The 19,869-nt window shown below is 42.7% G+C and overlaps 1 protein-coding gene across 1 annotated transcript in view; it reads left to right on the top strand.

Annotated features, from left to right (window-relative positions):
- The window catches only part of LOC102545896 (collagen alpha-4(VI) chain-like), a 98,492-nt gene that overhangs the window by 58,254 nt on the left and 20,369 nt on the right, over positions 1–19,869 (top strand). Inside the window, exons 19-32 of the mRNA XM_072971330.1 lie at positions 478–531; positions 649–684; positions 4,320–4,382; positions 6,175–6,237; positions 7,209–7,271; positions 7,821–7,883; positions 10,036–10,086; positions 11,790–11,825; positions 11,933–11,995; positions 13,304–13,366; positions 15,686–15,721; positions 16,704–16,740; positions 19,134–19,145; positions 19,234–19,727. Coding sequence (XP_072827431.1) covers positions 478–531; positions 649–684; positions 4,320–4,382; positions 6,175–6,237; positions 7,209–7,271; positions 7,821–7,883; positions 10,036–10,086; positions 11,790–11,825; positions 11,933–11,995; positions 13,304–13,366; positions 15,686–15,721; positions 16,704–16,740; positions 19,134–19,145; positions 19,234–19,727 — 1,134 coding nt within the window. The remainder of the gene's footprint in view (positions 1–477; positions 532–648; positions 685–4,319; positions 4,383–6,174; positions 6,238–7,208; positions 7,272–7,820; positions 7,884–10,035; positions 10,087–11,789; positions 11,826–11,932; positions 11,996–13,303; positions 13,367–15,685; positions 15,722–16,703; positions 16,741–19,133; positions 19,146–19,233; positions 19,728–19,869) is intronic.

The following is a 19,869-nucleotide window of genomic DNA, read 5'->3' as shown; positions in this document are numbered from 1 at the left end:
CACATGTGCAGAGACCACTTTTCTGTTTCCTTTTGCACATTTTTCAAGTATTAAACCTGGCTTCTTGGCAAGTACGTATGACTACTGTCCCAGCATGGTGAACCCTTGCTGGATACTGTTCAGCAAACAAACAATCTGGGGAGAAAATGCCCACAATGTGGATATTTCAGAACACCAAATTAAATCCATTTGCTTCTAGAGGAATGCTGACCAACAGAATTTTCTAGATCAAAGAACTGTTCTGTATCTGTGCTGTCCAATATGGTAGCCACCAGCCACCTGTGGTTATTGAACACTTGAAATGTACCTATTATAACTAAGGAACTAAATTTTAAATTTAACTTACTTTAGATTAATTTAAACTTAAGAGCCACATGGGGCTAGTTAGTGGTTTCTGTGTGGGACAGCCCATATCTAGAGGGTAAGCCCAGAAGTGTGTGGACACCTAAACCGATCTCTTTACCTCTTTCTTGTCAGGGAAGTTCTAACATTGATGGACCTCACGGGGGAACTGGAAGTGTTGGCCCTCAGGTAGGTATAGCCACTTGTTGGATGTATTTCATCTGCTTTTGTGGGAGAGAGAGAGAGGCTGGGGTGAAAACTGGCTTGTTTCTTTCTCTAAGGTCTCCACTTTCCTTCTATCCTTAGGGTCCAAGAGGAAGACAAGGTCTGCCAGGATTGAAGGTCAGTGTTTTCTGGAAAGAGTCACTTCTTATTGCACACATATGGCTTCTGTAAATAGTTCTGTCTGGGGTCAAGGCAGGTGTTGGTTGGGCTGATGGAGGCTGCGTGATCCCTGAGAGGTTTCCATGGAGAAGGGAAAGTTTATATGGTTCCTCTCTGCTCCCTCCCCAACCTGCTGTAACAGTTCATCTAGATTGAAAATAAGCTAACATCTTAAAGAATTGCTTTTACCTCTGAAATAGTGATTTTTTTCGTTTAAAGAAGTGGGACTTACTACAGGTACATAAGGGGGTCTCATAGTCACTAAATAAAGAGAAAAGACCGAGCGGTTACAATTTCCGAAGAAGGGTTGGTGGGTGTTATCTGAGGGTGGGGTGGGGCATCTCTGAAGGGGAATCATATTTTACAAAGCATTTGTCTAGTACTTTATTTATATGACCTCATGTAACCTTTCTACAACCCCAGGAGTTATGAGCATCATTGGTAACTTTTTATGGATAAGGGAGAAAATAAAGGTTTAGCAAAGTGAAGTTAGTTGTCAGAGACCACATAGCTAATAAGTAAGTGGTGGAGACAGGATTCAAATCCAAAGATCAAGATGCTCTTGGAAATTTTTGTTCAAAACGAGAGTTATGTGGACTCCTCTCTAATGTGGTCTGGTCCTGCTCTGCTGGTATTTTTTTCCTCCTAGCATTCTCAGGATTTAGGGATGGAGGAGAGGTCAGAGACTGACTTATGTCATCTCTGAGCCTGGGAATGGCTGAGTGTATGTCTGTGCGTGTGATGAGTGGGCAGTGACCTCCTCAGCACAAAAGAAGGTGAGACTCCTGTGTCTTTAAACTAAACATGTTGGAAAAGCATGGCTATTGAGAAATTTCAAGTCTCAAAAATGCAAGCAAGCTTTGTTGACACCAAGTAACATATGACTTCTCATAAAATGTTGAGGCTTGAAATAGATTCTTATGCTTTTAATTCAGTTTGAACATTTGCGAAATAATGTCTTGAACTATCATTTTAGCCTATTGTTTTTAGCCCCCAGAAGGCAGAAAGAAATAGACTACAACTTGACTAGGCTAAGTTCTGGAGAAATTAAATGGCTCAGTGGAAAGAATTTCTTACTCTTGAATTATTTAATATTTTTGCAATCCTGTGTGTGGTTTATCTAACTAGCCATCGGCAGTGGGTCCTCTGCCCAGTTGGGTCTTGGTTATTTTTGGTTTGCTAAACTGAACTCTGTCTCCTATGTCTTTCCTTTTTATTTAATTTGAACCAGAGCTCAGCCTGTGCGTAAATTTAAAGTCAGATTGCTTACTTTGCTATTTCTTTGTTTTCCATTTTGAATGTTTTTCTATTGAATTCTTCTAATGGCGAACAAAGATTTTTCTTAACCTGTCCATCTCTTCCATACACTTCCCCTCAACTCATCCTTATAATACACTTATTTTCTCTACTTTTGGTCAAATCAATTCATCACTCAGATGATGACTGATAAACATTGCAAATGGCTGTAAGTGATATTTATCCGTCACTTTTGTGTTCCTTGAGTCACCCTCTCTCCCCAGGTGCCTACTACTGGTTAATCATAAAGCTTTTCTACAAAACTGCTAACCTCCCAATATATTCTAACATGGGAGGTTTATTTTTCTTAGATTCCTCCTTCCTGAGCCCTCTGTCCTCTTGCTCTAATCCGGGCTGATTGCTCTCTGGGCCTCTGTGCTGTTGTCTTCTGGGGATAGACTTTGAACAACAATCTTTCATTTTGGGAGCTGGGAAAAATGTGTGACCACGGCCATCTTTAATAGAAAATCTCTCCCTTTAATGCATCATAATCTTGATGAATCCCTGTCCTTTTTGCTCTTTTCAAGAATCACTGTAGTTGTTTGCTCTTGTTTCTATTCAAGTTTGAGTTTTTAATAAGAGGAAAATTTATAACTACTTGCAGGTTCCAGGGTGAACTAGGTTTATCCAACAAGTCAGTGATTTGCTAGTTAACCCAGTGTTGGAGCCGTGGTCATAGGACTCATTTATGTTTTGAGGCTGTAACTTGCTAAAGATCAGTCAGTATTATTGGGAAAATGTGGCTTAAAGAGGTGCTGAACTCCAGGTTACAGTATCCCTTGACCTTGGGAAAATATGGTTCATTATTGTGTATAAATTAGATGTGCTGGCTTTTGCAAGGTGCGTAATAAAATGAAATTTTAAATAAGATTTTATTTATGGAAAAAATTGTACTATGGCAAACAAATCAATGCACAGATTATTTGGCAATAAGGGAAAACTTTTTGTTACTTAAGATAAAATTAAGAATATCATTAATTTTTTAAATGTGCACAAACCCACCGCCCTCCTGCAATTATTTTCCTGTTTGTATGTTTCCTTTATTTGCATACATAATAAAGAGCTGTTTTTAATGTATATACTATTTTATATTCTGCTTTTCTATGTTTCCAAATCTTACTAGTATCACTTTAATGCATAATATCCTACTCTGTTGAAGAACAGTGATTTACTAAACCATTCTAATGTTGAACATTTAGATAATTTCTATTTGTTTAAATATGACAGGGATGAAAAGAAGAAGCTGTATTACAGGGCTTTTGTTTTGTTCTTGCTTTTCTTTGCTGTAATGATTTCCCTAGTATAAATGTGAAAGTCTGACCTTTGCTGTACAGAGCCGCATCATTTTCCAATCTGTTGTACTACAAATGTCACGAATGTGATGAGCAAATTGGCCCACATCTTCCAAACAATTTCAAAATGTCTAGCTACATGCCTTTTAAGACGTGACTCACACTTACGAATCTAGAAATCAACTCTTGAGGAATACAACAACTTAACAGGAATGATTAGTAGAAGAGCTTCCCATTTATCTGAATGGTTTAAAAAACTTAAGAAGCACAAGGCATTGATCCACGTATTGCTTCGTTCTGAGCTTAGGGTTTCTTGTCTTTGCAAATCTATGACTAATCAGTTACCCGGTCAACAGTGAGCAGTGTGAAAAAGAAGGCACACTGGCCACAAAACGGGTATTGAGGACAATATTGGAATATGTATCTTCTCTGTAGAAATGGGAATATTAATTTGAGGGAGGAATTAAATCAGTTACCAGATGAATTATTTTAATAGCTCACCCTGTGCCTAGAGAGCTAGCTCAGTGCTGTAAGAATCTGTAGGGTTTTAAAGCCAGTTTTCTGCTATTTCTTTGTGTGCTGTGTGTGCCTTTGTCCCCAAATGCCACACTTGCTGCTGTGCTCGACATTCTGAGTTTCCTCACAGGGGTTAAAGGTCCATAACACCAGGGACCATCTAGCCCTTAAGAGGGATGGATGGGCTTTTAGGAACTGTTTTTATGTAAATTAGGAGTTTGGGTTATTTAAACAAAGTGCTTTTGTATTTAAACAACTAGCTGTTTGGAAGGAGACTGGAAAAGACAATAAGAATTTCCTAAGCAAATAAGTGGGACCCCCTCCCCCACCTCCTCCCTGATTCTGTGTCCTAAGAGGACTGAGTGCAGACCTTCAGATCATTTTGCCTTTCTCTTGTGGCTTTCAAGTGACCTCTTGCAGGGAAGGCTGCCTTCAACAGGAACACTGAAGATGCCTGGAGAACTCACTGAGTTTTCTTCCTTTCGACAGGGTATGCGTGGAGAATCCGGCGAACAAGGTTACCCAGGAGAGCTTGGCCATCCAGGCTCACAGGTTGTATCAGTGAACTTGCTTTTAGTGCTCAGCAATATTCGTTTGAAATTTTACCTTCTCTGATAGGAATTTAACATGTATCGGAATGCTCTTGGATGCTCCCTGCCAGGGCCTCCCTAAGCAAATTGTGTAGCATCTTTTCTGGGGAGGCTAAACCCCGACGGCTAATATTTATTGAGCTTTTGTTGTGTCCTAGATACGGCCCTAGGCACTTGTCTTACTTAGCTCATTTAAGCCTTCAGTGGGGAGGTTATATCATCCTCGTTTCAGAGGGGGGAAATGGCGGGGGAGGGGAGCGGGATGGAGAAGTGAGGTAAACTGGCCAAGCTCGCACAGCTAGGACGTGATGGAGGCCGGGTCCAGGCGCAGGCAGTCTAGTTATGAAGCCTGTGCTCCGAATTACTGCCTCTGAAGCTGTGAGTGCAAATCACTCACATAGGATTTAATTCTTTAAAACTGGGATCAATTTGGCAGGAAAAATCATCAGAGTATTTACTGAGTAGCCAGTATACACAGGGCACTTTGCAAACAGGCTGGGTCATTTAGACCATGGAGGCCAGGGTCTCACCCTGAAGGATTCAGTCCAGTGGGGCCTTGTAAACTATGGAGTGATAACCAGAAATTAAACTTCCAACCAGTTCCTTTGAAATCTCCTAAGCATAATCCAAATCTGTCATTCTGTAAACCATTCTGGGACACTTTCTACATTTTTTTTTTAAACCACGTTATTTCCAAGTACCCTTAAAAGGAAGAACTTTGCAACAACAAATTTTACTAACGCATTGAATCGTTCTCCAAAATGTTAAAAATCCTATGAGTGTCAGATGGTCATTTAAGAAAGTTTCTGCTGTTTTGGCACTTGACAAAGGTACTGAAGAAAGAGCTGGGTCAAATCAGAGTGTAATTAGAGATGCGATTGTATTTATTTTATGGTAGAAAATAGTGTCCACAAACTAGGGGGAAAGAGCTGAGAGATACCTACAGCTTTCCTCTTGAACACTGGCTCAATTCAAATTCAACTGTGGACCCCCCACCACTGTTGTGTCCTGGGCTTCTCCTTTGGGTTCGTTTTATTGTATGGCTGAACACAGGAGAGCAAGCCATGTTGTGAACCATGAGGGAGATAATCGGTAAAAGCTCCCCTGGATTCTCACCTTCCCACTGTGGATGGTATGGGATGGTGATTAAAAAACCTCACCCAGGGATGGAGAAGCCCGGTCAATCCTTCACAGAGAAAAGCATCTCTCAGAAAAGTGGGAGAAAATCTAAAGCAGCAGAAAAAATCAGTAAAGTAAGTAAAGTAAAATAGATCGGGGAGAAAATGAACACCCCCCAGCAAGGTGCGCAGTGAGATTAGCCACTTTTCCATGTGTTTGGGCTCTTAATAACATCGGAATGTGAACGCTTGTCCTTAGCCTTTATGTGGAGAAAGAAAAGGTTGATTTTTCAAAGGAGATCAATTTCCTGACAGCTCTTCTCATTCACCTTTTAGGATTTAAAATTAGTTGGGTGAATTAAAACACAGAAGCAAATGTTAGTGTTTGTCAGATTCAACTGGAGAGGAGGTTAAAAATGTAGATACTGAGGACTCACGTCCCGATGGAGGGAGTTTTGAGGGAGTGGGTGCTTCAGGGTGATGAGGCTGCTTGATTCAAGTGTGATGAATGACATCGTGGTGGGTCAGAACACCTTCATTTGTGCCTCCATCGGCATCCAAGATGGTCTTGTGGGTACATGGAAAAGAAATAGCTCAATAAAAATTGGTTGAATTTAAATTTCATCTGTGGACCAGGGACCAAGAGGAAGGCAAGGACCGCCAGGAACTTTGGGAGAAAAAGGCTCACCGGGTGCTCAGGTAGGTTTGAGAGACTGACAGCTACAACACAGCTGCTCATTCCCAAGGGCCGGTTCATGCACCTGCGTGTTCCTGGGCAAACAACATAAGGCTACCTCGTTTGTTCTGGGATCTGTGGGCATCAGGAATTTCTAGAAAGAGCTGTTTCAAGGAAGTAGCCCTTGATCACCAGCTCCGTCCCCCTTCTACTCTAGGTGTTTGGGGGATACACTGACTAATGAGATTGGGCTTGAGGCTCAAAGGTGTGTGGCACAGGCTTATCCTTATGTAGAGTGCAAGAGAAAAACAGTAGTGTAAAGGGGCGTAAATGACTAACGTCTTCCTCACAATCATATAAGGAAGCATTACTTAAAATCACCCTACTTTTATAGAGATGAGGAAACTGAGGCTCAAAGAGATGAAATGACTTTTCATCTGGATCGTTTAAATGGCTGGACTTGGCCTCCAACTTGGTGCCTGATGAGAGCCTCGCCCACTCGGTCTCCCGGGGCTTGTGGAAGGGTCAGATCAGATTGAGGCAGGCGATCAGGCGCGGCTTCCTACAGAAGGAGTATTTGAGAGAGCTTGAAACACCCGAGCAGCATGTTGTAAGTCAGGGGTTAGAGTACCTGGAGGCTCAAATAGCAGCTCCAAGAAGGCCTGAGCCACCTCTCTCTTGTTCGGGAAACGTCTAGCCTCATAACCGATGGTATTGTTTTCATTCTCATTTGATCGTATTTTTAATTCAGAGTGGCTAAAAGTCCAGGCATTTGTCTTCCTATTCTCTTAACCAGATGGTGTTCTTCCCCTCTGGTAGCCAGATCCTCCCTCCTGTTCTTGATATGTGGGGGAGGTGACTTCTTGCACAGAACACCCTGCTCCTCCGCCCCAAGCCCCCAGCTCAGAGGCTACATGTGTGTATGATGCACTTTGGAAGATGAAATTAATTGTCTAAAACATTATGGATAATTTGGGTTGTGGTGTCATTACAGGGTAATGCTGGGCTTCCAGGGCCAAATGGTTCCAAAGGAAAAGACGGACCAAGAGGAATGAAGGTAAGTGTTAGAAAACACACCTTTCCTTGACTGCAGCTTGGGGTCTCTTCTATGAATTATGAGATCATTTCTGCCATGAGTGTCTGATGTCGTTGGTGATGATACTGACTGCCCATTACCTCACAGCTGGATAGGCGGATATAGACAAGGGAAGATGTATAGACAAGGGAAGATGTATAGACAAGACATACAGAAAGATGGACAGATAGAGGGTTACATAGATCAGTAGACAAGGACACATCAATAGATAGATAAACATAAGGACTCAAATATAGAGTCACACACGCACCTCTAGAGAAAGCCATGGTAATGTGAAATTTTGTAACTGGCACTGTGTACCTGGGCTTGCTAACTTTCAGCACCAAAATCTTTCCTGGATTTGCTAGTTATCTGTATTTAACAAAGTCTAGAGGAAGATACTGACCTTAGACTGTAGGATGATGCCAATAGGACTTGAAAAGTGACTGCAACATATCTGAGGAAAATGACATAACATTGCATGAACTCACAGCAGAAAATTACTTTTGTGTTTACCTTTCATCATACAAGGGAGAGCGTGGTGTTCCAGGAGAAAGAGGACCACTGGGTCAACAAGGACCAAGAGGGCAACCTGTAAGTCTAGAGTCTCTGTTTTGGATTCCTGATCGAATTTTTTGTTGTTTGTTCTTGCTTCACACAAAATTCTAATATTCTTGATGAATATTTGGGGTTACAAATATGTGATCATCACTAGAGCTGTTGTGAATCCACTCAGTCCAGAGACTCCCAAACTCCTCAGATTAATAAAGAATCCAAAGATGCTTTGGAATTTATCCTGCCTTCTAGCATGTTGTTGAAAAGGGAAGTTCCAAGGACCCTCTTCTCTTTGGAAGACCAAGATGTCTTAGGAGCATTTGAGACTTTAGGAATACAGACATGTTCAAGGAAACAATATTTTTCCTCCAGAGAAATAAATAAGACAGCCAATCAGAGTTGCAGACTTAAATTTTAAGAGTCTTTGGAGACCAAGGATGGTCTGCAGGCTATGTATTTATACCTTAGTCATCTCTCCAAACACAAGAGTAAGTTAGTTATTTCGTGACTCTTTCCAATTCGCTGCCTCATGGGAATTAGCTTTATGATAGGGCATAATGTTGTCTTTCCTGCAGCTCACATTTCTGAGATTTCTTTCACCAGGGAGGACCTGCTCTTGTTCCGCACTCAGCACTGAAATTGCATCTGTTGTTAGCAACGAGAGGAAACAAAAACAGGCCTAAGAAACTTAAACTTTAATGCAGAAAGGGAAAGAAAAGAATGAAAGAATGGGCTTACTATCAAGTGTGGCAAATAACGTTTAGCATCTATACTCAACTCAGATGATGACCTTAATACTGTTAAACTTTATAAAGAATCCTGATTTAAAACAATGCAAACTTTTGCGTCCTGACCTCTCCCTGGGCCAGACAAGCTGAGCAGCAATGCCTTTCTTGAAGGCGTCACATCAGAGGGGACATCTCCAAAATGCTCGGTTTGGGCACCTGGGGCTGCCAGTGCTGGGGACACGGCATGTCCGTCTGCAGAGAGAGGCTGGAATAACAGCAACTGGATCTCATTTGCATTCTTTCCCCCCTGCAAATAATTTATTTTGGGCCATTTTCTTTACCTTGTTTTCTTTCTTTTCTAATAGTTCACATTTTCCTCCTTAAGTTATATCCCTGATTTTTGTGGCTTAAAATTTTAAAATCTTTCTTCTCAGTTATCTACTTGATGTAGGTGCCATCTTTGTCCATTTGGTGAAAAATATCTCAAAGGTTTCTGAATTCACTCTTTATTATGGAATGCTCACTGTCTGTATGTTCGGGTGCTAAGATCCCAGCCGTATGATCAACGTTTTCATAATTATGAACATCACCACATTGACTTCCCTCCCCACTGCCTCCACTGCCAACAACACCATCATCACCATCACCACTACCACCGTGAACCACCTGCACCTCCACCACCACCATCACCACCACCATTAACCCCCCACCAGCATCACCTTTACTACGGCCATTAACCCCCCACCAGCATCACCGTTACTACGGCCACTGCGAGCAGCAGAATCAGGGCCACTTAGCAAGTACTGTCTGTGTGCCTGGCATCATGCTTTCCATGCACAATCTCACTTAATCCTTCCCCAAACCCTGATACTTAGATGATATTATCCCCAATTAACAGATGAGGACGCTGAAACTTACAGTGGTTGAGTAACTTGCCCAAGGTCACTTCTGTAATCAGTGTTGGAAGTGGAATAAAAATTCAGGTCTGTCTGGGTTTATATCATAAGCACTTATTCACCAAATGACATTACCTCTATCCTCTCCCCTCCAAATTTGTCTTCATACCTAGAGATCTATCAGCTTGCGAGCTTCTTCCTTTGTTACTTTATCCTACAAAGAAAGCAGGTTTAGCTCGAGGGGAACTTTTGGGCAATGATTTGGCTTCCTGCAACCAAGGTAGCCGCTTGCTGAGGTCAGAATCTTGCTGAAGATGGGGTTAAAAATTAAAGCACACACACACAAGCTTACTTATCTCATGGTCTTTCAAAGTTTTAAACCCTTATCACCTCCTAACCCTAGGAAGGCAGTCTGATGTTTATCCTACAAAGGTGGGATAAACCTCCGCCAAGCTCATTCTGCCTCCCCCGCCTCTTTGCGCTGCTGATTTATCAGCGTTCAGATGATTTTGTTGACCAGTTATTGATCTGGATGACTCTACAATTCATTGTGTATTATTTTCTTAGGGTCTTTCTGGCCCAGATGGATATGGACGTCCAGGAAGAAAAGGAACAAAGGTGAGGGTTACCTTTCAGAGAATTCTCAACCAAGGACCAGAGTTTTTATTTTATTTTACTAGAATAAGGGTTATTACCCAAGCATATGCCAGAAATCATTTCTATAGGTTGTTTATGACAATTCATAGCTGCCACAGTTCCCTCCTTAAAAAATAAAAGCTGATTTTATTTCTCCCTTATTTAAAAACCGAACTCCTTACCTCATCTTCCATCTGTGCCGGATGGTCCCACCCCAGCTCCAGGTGTGCCAGACCTTTTGTCAGTGTCTTACCTTTGCAAATACTCTTGCTTCTCTTTGGGATGTCCCTCCCCATTTCTTTTTTCTGGACAATTTGTACTCCTTTTCTGAGACCACCATCTTCTCCATGTGGATGCCCCACTGAGCTTCCCCAGACAGAATGCATGGTGCTCCTAAATGCAGAATGCAGTGTTCCTAAATAAAGCACCTCGCTCCTTCATCTCAGGGAGTGGAGACTCCCTCCTGCCAGTTACTCAAAACAGATGCTTCTGTCATCTTAAATAAGTCTCTTTCTCTTACCTGTTGCACTTAATCCATCAACAAACAATGGTGAGTCTGTCTTCACAGGCTGTCCAGCATTGCACCACATCTCATCACCGCCGTTGCCACCCTCTGGGCCAAGCCAATGTGATTTTCCACCTGGATTAAGGCAACAGCCATCGACCTGTTCCCCCTGCTTCTGCCCCCACCTCCTCTGGTGAGCTCTCCTCGCAGGAACCAGAGCCATCCTTTAAACACATGTCAGATCCTGTCACTCTTTTACTCGAAGCCTGGCTGTGGCTTCTGATGTCATTCAGAGTTGCCCCACTGTTAGATGGCCTACAAGACTCCACGTCAGCTGTCCCCTCCGTGAGCTCTCCGACTTCGTCGCCTCCTGCCCCTCCCCCGCCCCTCATTCTGCTTCACTGCTCCTCCAGCACAGCACACGCTCACACCCTTGTTCACGATCTTCACATCCTCTCTCCTCCCCCGGGATGCTCTTCTCCCGAGATATCTGCTTGGCTTGCTTCCTCAGTTCATGCTGGTCTTTACTCAAATGCCACCTTTACAAAAAGCTTTTACCTGACCTCCTTATATAAAATAGTTACCCCTCTTGCCCCTACCGGTGTCATTCTTTATTCCTTAGTCCTTTTTCTTGAATAGCATTGAGCTCCCCCTGACAGACTGTGCATCTCTTCCTCACTAGCAGGTCGATTCCCTGATAGCAGGGTCTTTGGTCTGTTCACCACTGACTTCCTGGTGCCTAGAGGACTGCCTGGCACAGAGTAGGTGCTAAGTGAATATTTGCTGAGCGAATACTTGCTTTGTAGTCCATCTTTGGTCTGACAGTGAGCACCTGCCTCCCAGCAGTCGGTGTGGTGGCCGTTCCCTTCCCTTTGGTTTCCATTGGATCATCCCTCTGGTTATTTAAACCTATAGATTAAAAAATGCTTAAGAGGAAAGTTTGATTATCAAGGAGGGAGGAAGAATTTGTAAAACTCAATTACATTGGATAATTGAAATACAATATGGCCATTTGGGAGTAACTCAAGAAAACAATTGCGTGATAGTTTTTTTTTTTTTCTGGTGCCTATTTTAAGTCTATTTCCAATGATAGTTTCTTCTTTTTTCCCCCCAAGGAATATCAAAGAAAGATCTTAATCACATGACACTAAATAAGACCTTATCTCATTTCTGACACTAGGGTGAACCTGGATTTCCTGGCTACCCTGGTGCACAAGTAAGAAGATATCTTTAGGCACCTGGCACTCCGGTATGCAGAATGTGTCATTTGTTTGCACTTGTTATTTTTTTTACACTCAAGGTCCTACTATTGATTCTTTTAAGGGAGAAGATGGTGATCCAGGCCCCCAAGGAGAAAAGGGGGCAAAAGGAATCAGAGGGAAGAGGGTAAGAACCAAGGGAATGCCCCCAAACCCATAGAAGGTCACATCATGACACTTTCCTCACAGGAATGTACTTCCACTGGGTTAATGGACTTCTTAGCAGGAAGCCCGTGTCCTCCTCCGGATATCCTGCACCTTCCTTGGTCACTCCCTACTTAGTCCCGCTGTCCTTCGTCTTCTGAATGCAAATGCAGCTCACCAAACCATAACGACAGGAAATTGAAGTTGGAGGTTCAGTTATGCAATATCAACCTTAAAAAACCAAAGCTGGGGGCATCGCTGTCTTTGGTAAATCTGAACATCATTTGGAAGGGTATTGCTTTAACTGCAAGGCAAGCATTACTGTTTCTTTAAGATTCTTCCAAGGACTAGACTCTTCCAGGTTAGACTGTCAAGAATGTGGCTGCCATCTTGGTGGACTCTGAGTCATGTTTTCACTGTGCTTTTTAGAGAATCTACCAGGAAAAGCCCATTCCGTTAGGTTCGGAAGAGTCAGTCTTAAAGAGCTGCAATCATTAGCAGCCCTTTTGGGGAAGGGTAACCCTGTGGATATCTAAAACTTTGGTTGTTTAGCTGATAAACATTAGAGAGGAAGGCCTTCTGGGAAAAGGCCATGGACTAGTGCTCAGGGCAGAAAAGGGAAATGGAAAGAGGATGTGTACCCTCTGGGCACTCAGTAATTGATGTTTTCATACCCTGGCAAGGACATAAAGAAAAATCTGATCTACGCCTAACTTGGCTTGCTGCTGGCTAGGATTAGGCTGCTCCCTGCTCGGAAGGACTTCTCTCTCTTGTTTAAAATTAAAAAATGATAAAGCACCAATTACATACAGATCACGCTGTATCCATTCAAATACCTGTAAGACGGGCAGTGAGTCGGCGGTTAGCATATACTTTTTCTGAGACACTGAAGACCTGAAGGTAATGGGGGAGTTTCTTTTTTCCTGATACCTGGCCCTCGATACACAGTTCCTGCATTCTTTTAATTACATGACCTGGAGCCTCAGTGGAGTATTGAGAAGTGATTTAAAACTCTGTTCGGATGTGTGTGTGCGTGCGTGTGTGTACACCTGTTGCCAGGGGTCAGGTATGTAGGGGGATAGAGAAGGTTCCCTCAAAGAGACCCCCTTCTCCTTCTAGCCTCTGAGCCTCACTCCACTGATCACGGTTCATAAACTGGCTGGTCCATAGCAGCCTCACTGGACCTTAGATGTATGAAACCTTGGAATCCCAGAGCGGGTCTGTTGGTTTTAATCACGTTGTGTTCACGGTGGGGGCGGCGGCTTATTCCTCTGGTTTTGCTCCTTTTTAGGGGAATGCTGGACTTCCTGGGTTTGTTGGAACTCCAGGAGACCCAGGCCCTCCGGGACCAGTGGTAACGTGGACTTCTCCTTTCTTTTATTTTCAACCTTTCTGTAAAAACAAATAAGGATTTGACAAGAGGCATCTCTAAGAAGAAATGAACATTTCAAATGCACAGTTGGAGCTACATAGAGAGTGGGTCAGATTTGCTTTAGAGGACATTAGCCTCAAGTCCTTACACAGTATGGTATTTTTAAGTATAGATATTTTGACTTAATGTGGGGAAGATTTTAGAGTGGCTGGAGATTTGTTTATTTTTAAATTTATTGAATTACAGTTGATTTACACTGTTGGGTGGAGATTTATGAATCTGTCTAAATACACAAAACAATTTATAAAACTCACCAGAGAGTGAGTTTATCCATGTAATCCAGATGCATAACAATAATTATGCAAAAACCAGAAAGAACTCCTAACAAAATCTGACATTTATATAATCTTACCGGAACGGACGATGTTGCAAGCGCACAGAGCTTTCTAAAATTCCCTGGAAGGTACTTGGTCTGAAAGGAAAGTCTCAAGGCTGTTGTTGTTTCACCCTGTATCTCGTCCTAAGAGGCTAGGCCATCATTCGTGGAGGATGGGACGGTGGGGCAGCCGGGGGCTGGACCAGGTGGTTTCACTGCAGTTTGGGGTTTACCGGAGGGGTGCAGCTGAAATCTTAAAAGTAGAATGAAAACATCTTAAAAGCAGAAGGACCACTCATGCCCATTTCACAGATGAGGAAACAAAAGCTGGGAAGATTTTAATGAGTGGCTGGAAGTCACAGATGACTACCCTGCAGAGTCCAAATAAGAACAAAGATCTTAAGACTCCCAGAGTGGCTGGGGTCAGGCGGCTCTGTTCTGAAGGCTCGTGCGACACTAGGGAGTAGATAGAGTGGTGGGGGGTGGCCGGAGGAGAAAGGATGGGAGGACTGAGGTCTACCTGAGAGCTGCCTATAAATGGTCCTAGGGCCTTGAATGGTCCCTTCCTGAATTTGTCCCAGACTGTGGCTTGGTCTCTAAATGAATGGTCTTCTAGGAGTCTTTATGTACCATCTCCCTGGGCATCCTGCACTCCAGGGTTTGGAACTCATCCCTTATACACTCTGACTCCTTCCTTCAGGAGTCAGACAGAACTCCAGGCCCAGGAGTGATGCAGAAGGTGTTCTGTGTAACACGGTGAACCTTCTCAAACTCTCTTGCCAACTTTTTTTTTTAACACCTTTATTGTGGTATGGTTCCTGTATAATAAACTGCACACATTTCAGATGTATAGTTTGATGAATTTTGATAGATGTATGCACCCAAGAAACCACAACCACAATCAAGGTAGCTAACATTTCCATCACTTTCCAAGAGGTGCAATTTTTGAATTCCCAATTTATCTCTTCCCACCCTCTTTACCTGCTGGTAACCATAAGTTTGTTTTCTATGTCCATAAATCTGTTCTTGTTTTGTAGATAAGTTCATTTGTGTCTTTTTTTTTTTTTTAGATTCCACATACCAGCTTTATCACATGGCATTTTTCTTTTTCTTTCTGGCTTACTTTACTTGGTATGATGATCTCCATGTCCATCCATGTTGCTACAAATGGCATTATTTTATTCTTTTTTATGGCTGAGTAGTATTTCATTGTATACCACATACCACAGCTTCTTTATCCAGTCATCTGTCGATGGACATTTGGGTTGTTTCCATGTCTTGGGTATTGTAAATAGTGCTGCTATGAACATTGGGGTGCAGGTGTCTTTTTGAGAGTTATATTTTTCTCTGGATATGTACCCAGGAGTGGGACTGCTGGATCATATGGTAGGTCTATTTTTAGTTTTTTAGGGAATCTCCATACTGTTTTCCATAGTGGCTGCATTAGTTTACATTCCCACCAACAGTGTAGGAGGGTTCCTTTTTCTCCACAGCCTCTCCAGTATTTATCATTTGTAGACTTCTTAATGATGGCCATTCTGACAGGTGTGAGGTGACACCTCATTGTAGTTTTGATTTGCTTTTCTCTAACAATTAGTGATGTTGAGCATCTTTTCATGTGCTTGTTGACCATCTGGATGTTTTCTTTGGAGAGATGTCTATTTAGGTCTTCTGCCCATTTTTGGATTGGTTTGCTTGTTTCTTTGATATTAAGGTGTATGAGCTGTTTGTGTGTTTTGGAAATTAGTCCCTTGTTGGTCACATCATTTGCAAATATTCTCTCCCATTCTGTAGGTTGTCTTTTAGTTTTGCTGATGGGCTCCTTAGCTGTGCAAAAGCTTTTAAACTTAATTGGATCCCATCTTCACCGTAATGTATTGGAATTCCAGAATCTTGCATTTTGAACCCATTTCTGTTCCTTCCAGGGCATCAAGGGCCCCCAAGGTTTGGCAGATATGACGGTATGTGAAGATTTGAATTCTAGACTTGATTATTTTCAGAACACAGAGTTTTCCACTTTCACAAAATGGAACTCTGTAAAGGTTCCTTAGTTTCTTCTTTTACAAGTTCTTAGTTTATAGACTTTGCTCTGGTAGGTTATGACCAAATCAGATAAAAGGAGCAGAATAATATTTTAAATGCTGAAATAATATCTTAAATAATTTAAAGTGTAGAATAAGAGTCTAAATCTGGATATTTTAAAGTAACACTAGTTGACGTAAAATGAAAGACTTTGAGGCTACTAGCCCTGTGCAAAAAAAAAAAAAAAAAAGCCTTTTGTAAGTTCAAAAATTGCTTATAAAGTATTTATAAGTCAACATGTAGTGTAGTACAGACCACTCTGTCTTATGGTCCACCTGGAACCAATTTCAAAAGTTACGATGATTCTTCATCTCCCAGGAGCAAGGTACCTATGGGGGAGGCGGGGGCATATCTCGGGGCACTTGAGAAGCCAGAAGTGGTGAGGTCGAGGGAAGAACAGGATTGAGAGGATGAAGCAGAATTCTAGGGGAGGTGTTGGGGTTGGAGGGTCTTGGCCACCATTCTAAAGAAGTGTCACAGAAATCACTAATACACAAGCTCCAAGACTTGAAGGCATTCCTCTGCCTTCCTTGCTGAGATTCCTGGAACTCAACTTCTTCAAAAGCAGATTTGATTCCTTCAGGGGAAAAAAAAGAGGTCCCCTCATCTGCCTGTCTCTAATCATATGGGCACTCTATTATATATAAAATGCTACAAATATTTTAAAATACTCACTGGATCTAGAATGATAACTTCTGGGGAGTTCCATCTGCTGTAAGAACTTTTGGGTTTCCTTTTGTGGATTCAGAAGCTTAAGATAGGCACTGATAACATCCATATGGCATTTCTAAGTCATGAGGGTGAGGAGAGATATGCTTCAAATTAAATACCGTTTCCTGTCTTTCTCCATCTTTCTCACAGCCTTGCGAAATCATCCATCTTGCTCGAGAAAACTGCCGTAAGTTGTGCAGGAAAGGCTCCAAAGGAGCCAGTGGTGTGAAGTGGGGATGGATCGTGGGCTGGGGACAGAAGTCATCTGGGGATTTGACTGAGGTGGTCCATCATAAAAGGCTATTATAAATTAACATTCAGCTCAGTCCCCGCCTTGGGTAAGTCATCGTCCCCAGTGTGGTCTCAGAAATGATGTGGGTGAAAGGCAGGAAGAAAAATTCCATTATGATACGTGCTTCATGCAACACACTGACAATTACGCACCTGCATGTCTGAAGCTCAGCACTTCTTTATCACAAGACAGGCAGAGAGGAGCTCTGTTCTTTTATTTCCTCCATTTAAAGAAGAGGGATTAACAGAGAGCCTTTAGTAAGGACCGTGACCTTCTGCATATCTTTTTTTTTTCACTATTTTTATTGAGTAATATTTTATAATGTTGTGTCAAATTCTAGTGTAGAGCACAATTTTTCAGTCACACATGAACATGTATATATTCATTGTTACATTTTTTTTCACTATGAGCTTCCACAAGATCTTATATATTTTTCCCTGTGTTACACAGTATAATCTTGTTTATCTATTCTGCAAAATGTGACCTTTTGAGTTAACATTTGTTTTACAAATGGAAATATGAATCATTGAATTCTAAGTAATGCCTTGTCACGTTCCCAGATTGGAATTCCTTTACTGTCTTTAATGTTCTCTGGGATATTTGCATCCTATAATATGCACATTTCTCTGCTCATTGGCAACAGGGAGAGAACGCTGATCTGGCAAATTGCTTAGCTGGATTTTCTCCACTATCATCCTGCCCTGTAAGATGCTAACTCTTCCACGTTCTGTCCATTCCCATCCAGTTGCTGTTCAAGGAGATCTGGAATCTTTTTCCCTTGAAATCATAAAGAATAATACCATCATCTTGACCACCAAGGGAAAGAGTCTCAGAGTTGGCTGTATAAAAAGTTAAACCCCTTTTGCATTCAAGAGCACTGTGTAGTCAAAAACAAACAGAAAAAAGGGGAAAAAATATGCACTACAAGCCATGAACCCAGGCAAAGGTCCTAACTTCTTTACCCTATCATGTTGAAATATGTAAACTTGCTGCTACTCAACCATTTTCATCTACAAACATGGAGATTTCATATTTGCTAAACCTAAATGTAAAAAGGTCTTTTAGACTGAAAGCAGGCCAAAGACATGAATGAGGATTCAGAAAAGAAAAAATACAATAAACTTGCCATTGTTTGACCTCACGAGAAGTCAAAAAATACAAATTAAAACGAGATACTCTTTTGTGGCTCAAATTGGAAAGATTTTTAAAATGAAGGGAAAAAAATCCCTATCCAAAGCTGAGAAATGTAGGCACGTCCATTGGCACAAATTTTCTGAAGAGCCATTAGGCAATGCACATCAGCATTATCAGAACTTTTATGGGGCTGTAACTGGACAGATATGCATAGACGCACGTTCCAGTAAGGGATGCTGGCGGAAGAAGTTATGAGATGTCCATGTTAGACCAGATGACTTTACTCTCAATTTATTGTTGGAAAGAATAGATGTTTATCACACAATAAGTGGAAAAAAAAAAGATTCAGAATAGAACATACCCTGAGCTCCAAGTTTTATAAAATAAAACAACAAAGTATATCTGTGCATATGTGCACATACATATGATAAATTAAAGGTGATTTTAATTTTTTTGCTTTCTGCTATTTCCATGAAAATAACTTGTGTACACACACTCACACATAATATAATATAATGTATTTTGTATTGTATGTATGTACTTTAAGGTGTGTGTGTGTATGTACGTGGGTATGTGTGACTACAGTTGCAGAGTAGCTCATGGTATTAGGTTGAAGGTGAGCACAGTGTGAGCTCAGTGCCCAGAAGCACAGACACAAACGTAGTTCCCAAGTCAGAGCCTGGACGGGGCCAGTCAGGGCTGCTGGAACTCCACGGTGCTCAGAGAGGCAGGCTCTGTATTCTCTTGCTCTGCCATTGGGGCGAGGATGCTCTTTCCCAGTCACCTCGTGGTCCAAGATGTCTATCAAGCTTCAGCCAGCAGGGAAAGGAAAGAAAAAGAGAAGAACATTGTGCCCGCCAGGTTTCTGATTCTATTATCCAGAACTAAGTAAGTTGGCTACCCACCCCGGGAAATATCGTCTTTGTTCCAGGCTGCCAGACCCCTGGCCAGAGACTGGGGTTCTGTTCTGGAAAAAAGGGAGAGTGGGCATTGGGGAGCAAGTTGAGGTCTCTGCCACACTCAGGCAGGAGGCAGGGAGGCTCGAGTGTCTCAGAGGAGATGGTTCTCAGCCAAAGCACTCATGTGTCAAACACGCTGTTGCCTGTGGTAACTAACAGTATCTTCTCTTCTCTCCCAAATCATCCCCCTTCCAGCTTGTTCAATAGGTAAATAATATTTCTTCTTATTCACGCCCGCCTTCCCCTGTTGAGAGGCCTTACAGACAATCCCAAATCTGCGTGTCCATGTGTCTAGGTGTCTCCAGATGCCCAGCGTTCCCAACTGACCTGGTGTTCGCCTTGGACACATCAAATGATGTCTCCCAGCTGGAGTTTGAGAGGATGAGAGACATTGTTGTCTCTCTGTTGATGAAGGTGGACATAAGTGGGGGTAACTGCCCCACGGGGGCCCGGGTGGCCGTGGTCTCATACAACAACAGAACAGACCACCTGGTTCGCTTCTCCGACTACCGGGGCAGGCCCGCGCTCCTGCGGGCACTCAGGGAGGCGGCCCTGGCAGCGCCCTCCGGCAGCAGGAGCCTCGGGGGCGCCATGAGGTTTGTGGCAAGACACCTGTTCAAGCGCGTGCGCTCGGGCCTTCTGCTCAGGAAGGTGGCCGTGTTCTTCCAGGCGGGCTGGGCCCAGGATGCCGACACCATCAGCACCGCCACGCTGGAGCTCAGCGCCCTGGGCATCACCTCTGCCGTCATCACCTTCATGGAGGGGCACAACCTCCCGGAGGCTCTGCTGGTATGTGGGGGCCGCGGCTAGGCGGGGGGGGTGGGTCCAGGGTGAGTGCCATGTGCCTCGTGAACACCATCTTACTGAATTCTTCCCTGGACTCTACAAGGTAGGTGTTACCATGCATCTCCCTTCCAGAGAGAAGAAATCC

The sequence above is a fragment of the Vicugna pacos genome, chromosome 1 (assembly GCF_048564905.1).
Source record: "Vicugna pacos chromosome 1, VicPac4, whole genome shotgun sequence".
Classification (NCBI taxonomy): domain Eukaryota; kingdom Metazoa; phylum Chordata; class Mammalia; order Artiodactyla; family Camelidae; genus Vicugna; species Vicugna pacos.
The sequence above is the reverse complement of the archived record's forward strand: the minus strand, read 5'-3'. Positions and strand labels throughout refer to the sequence as shown.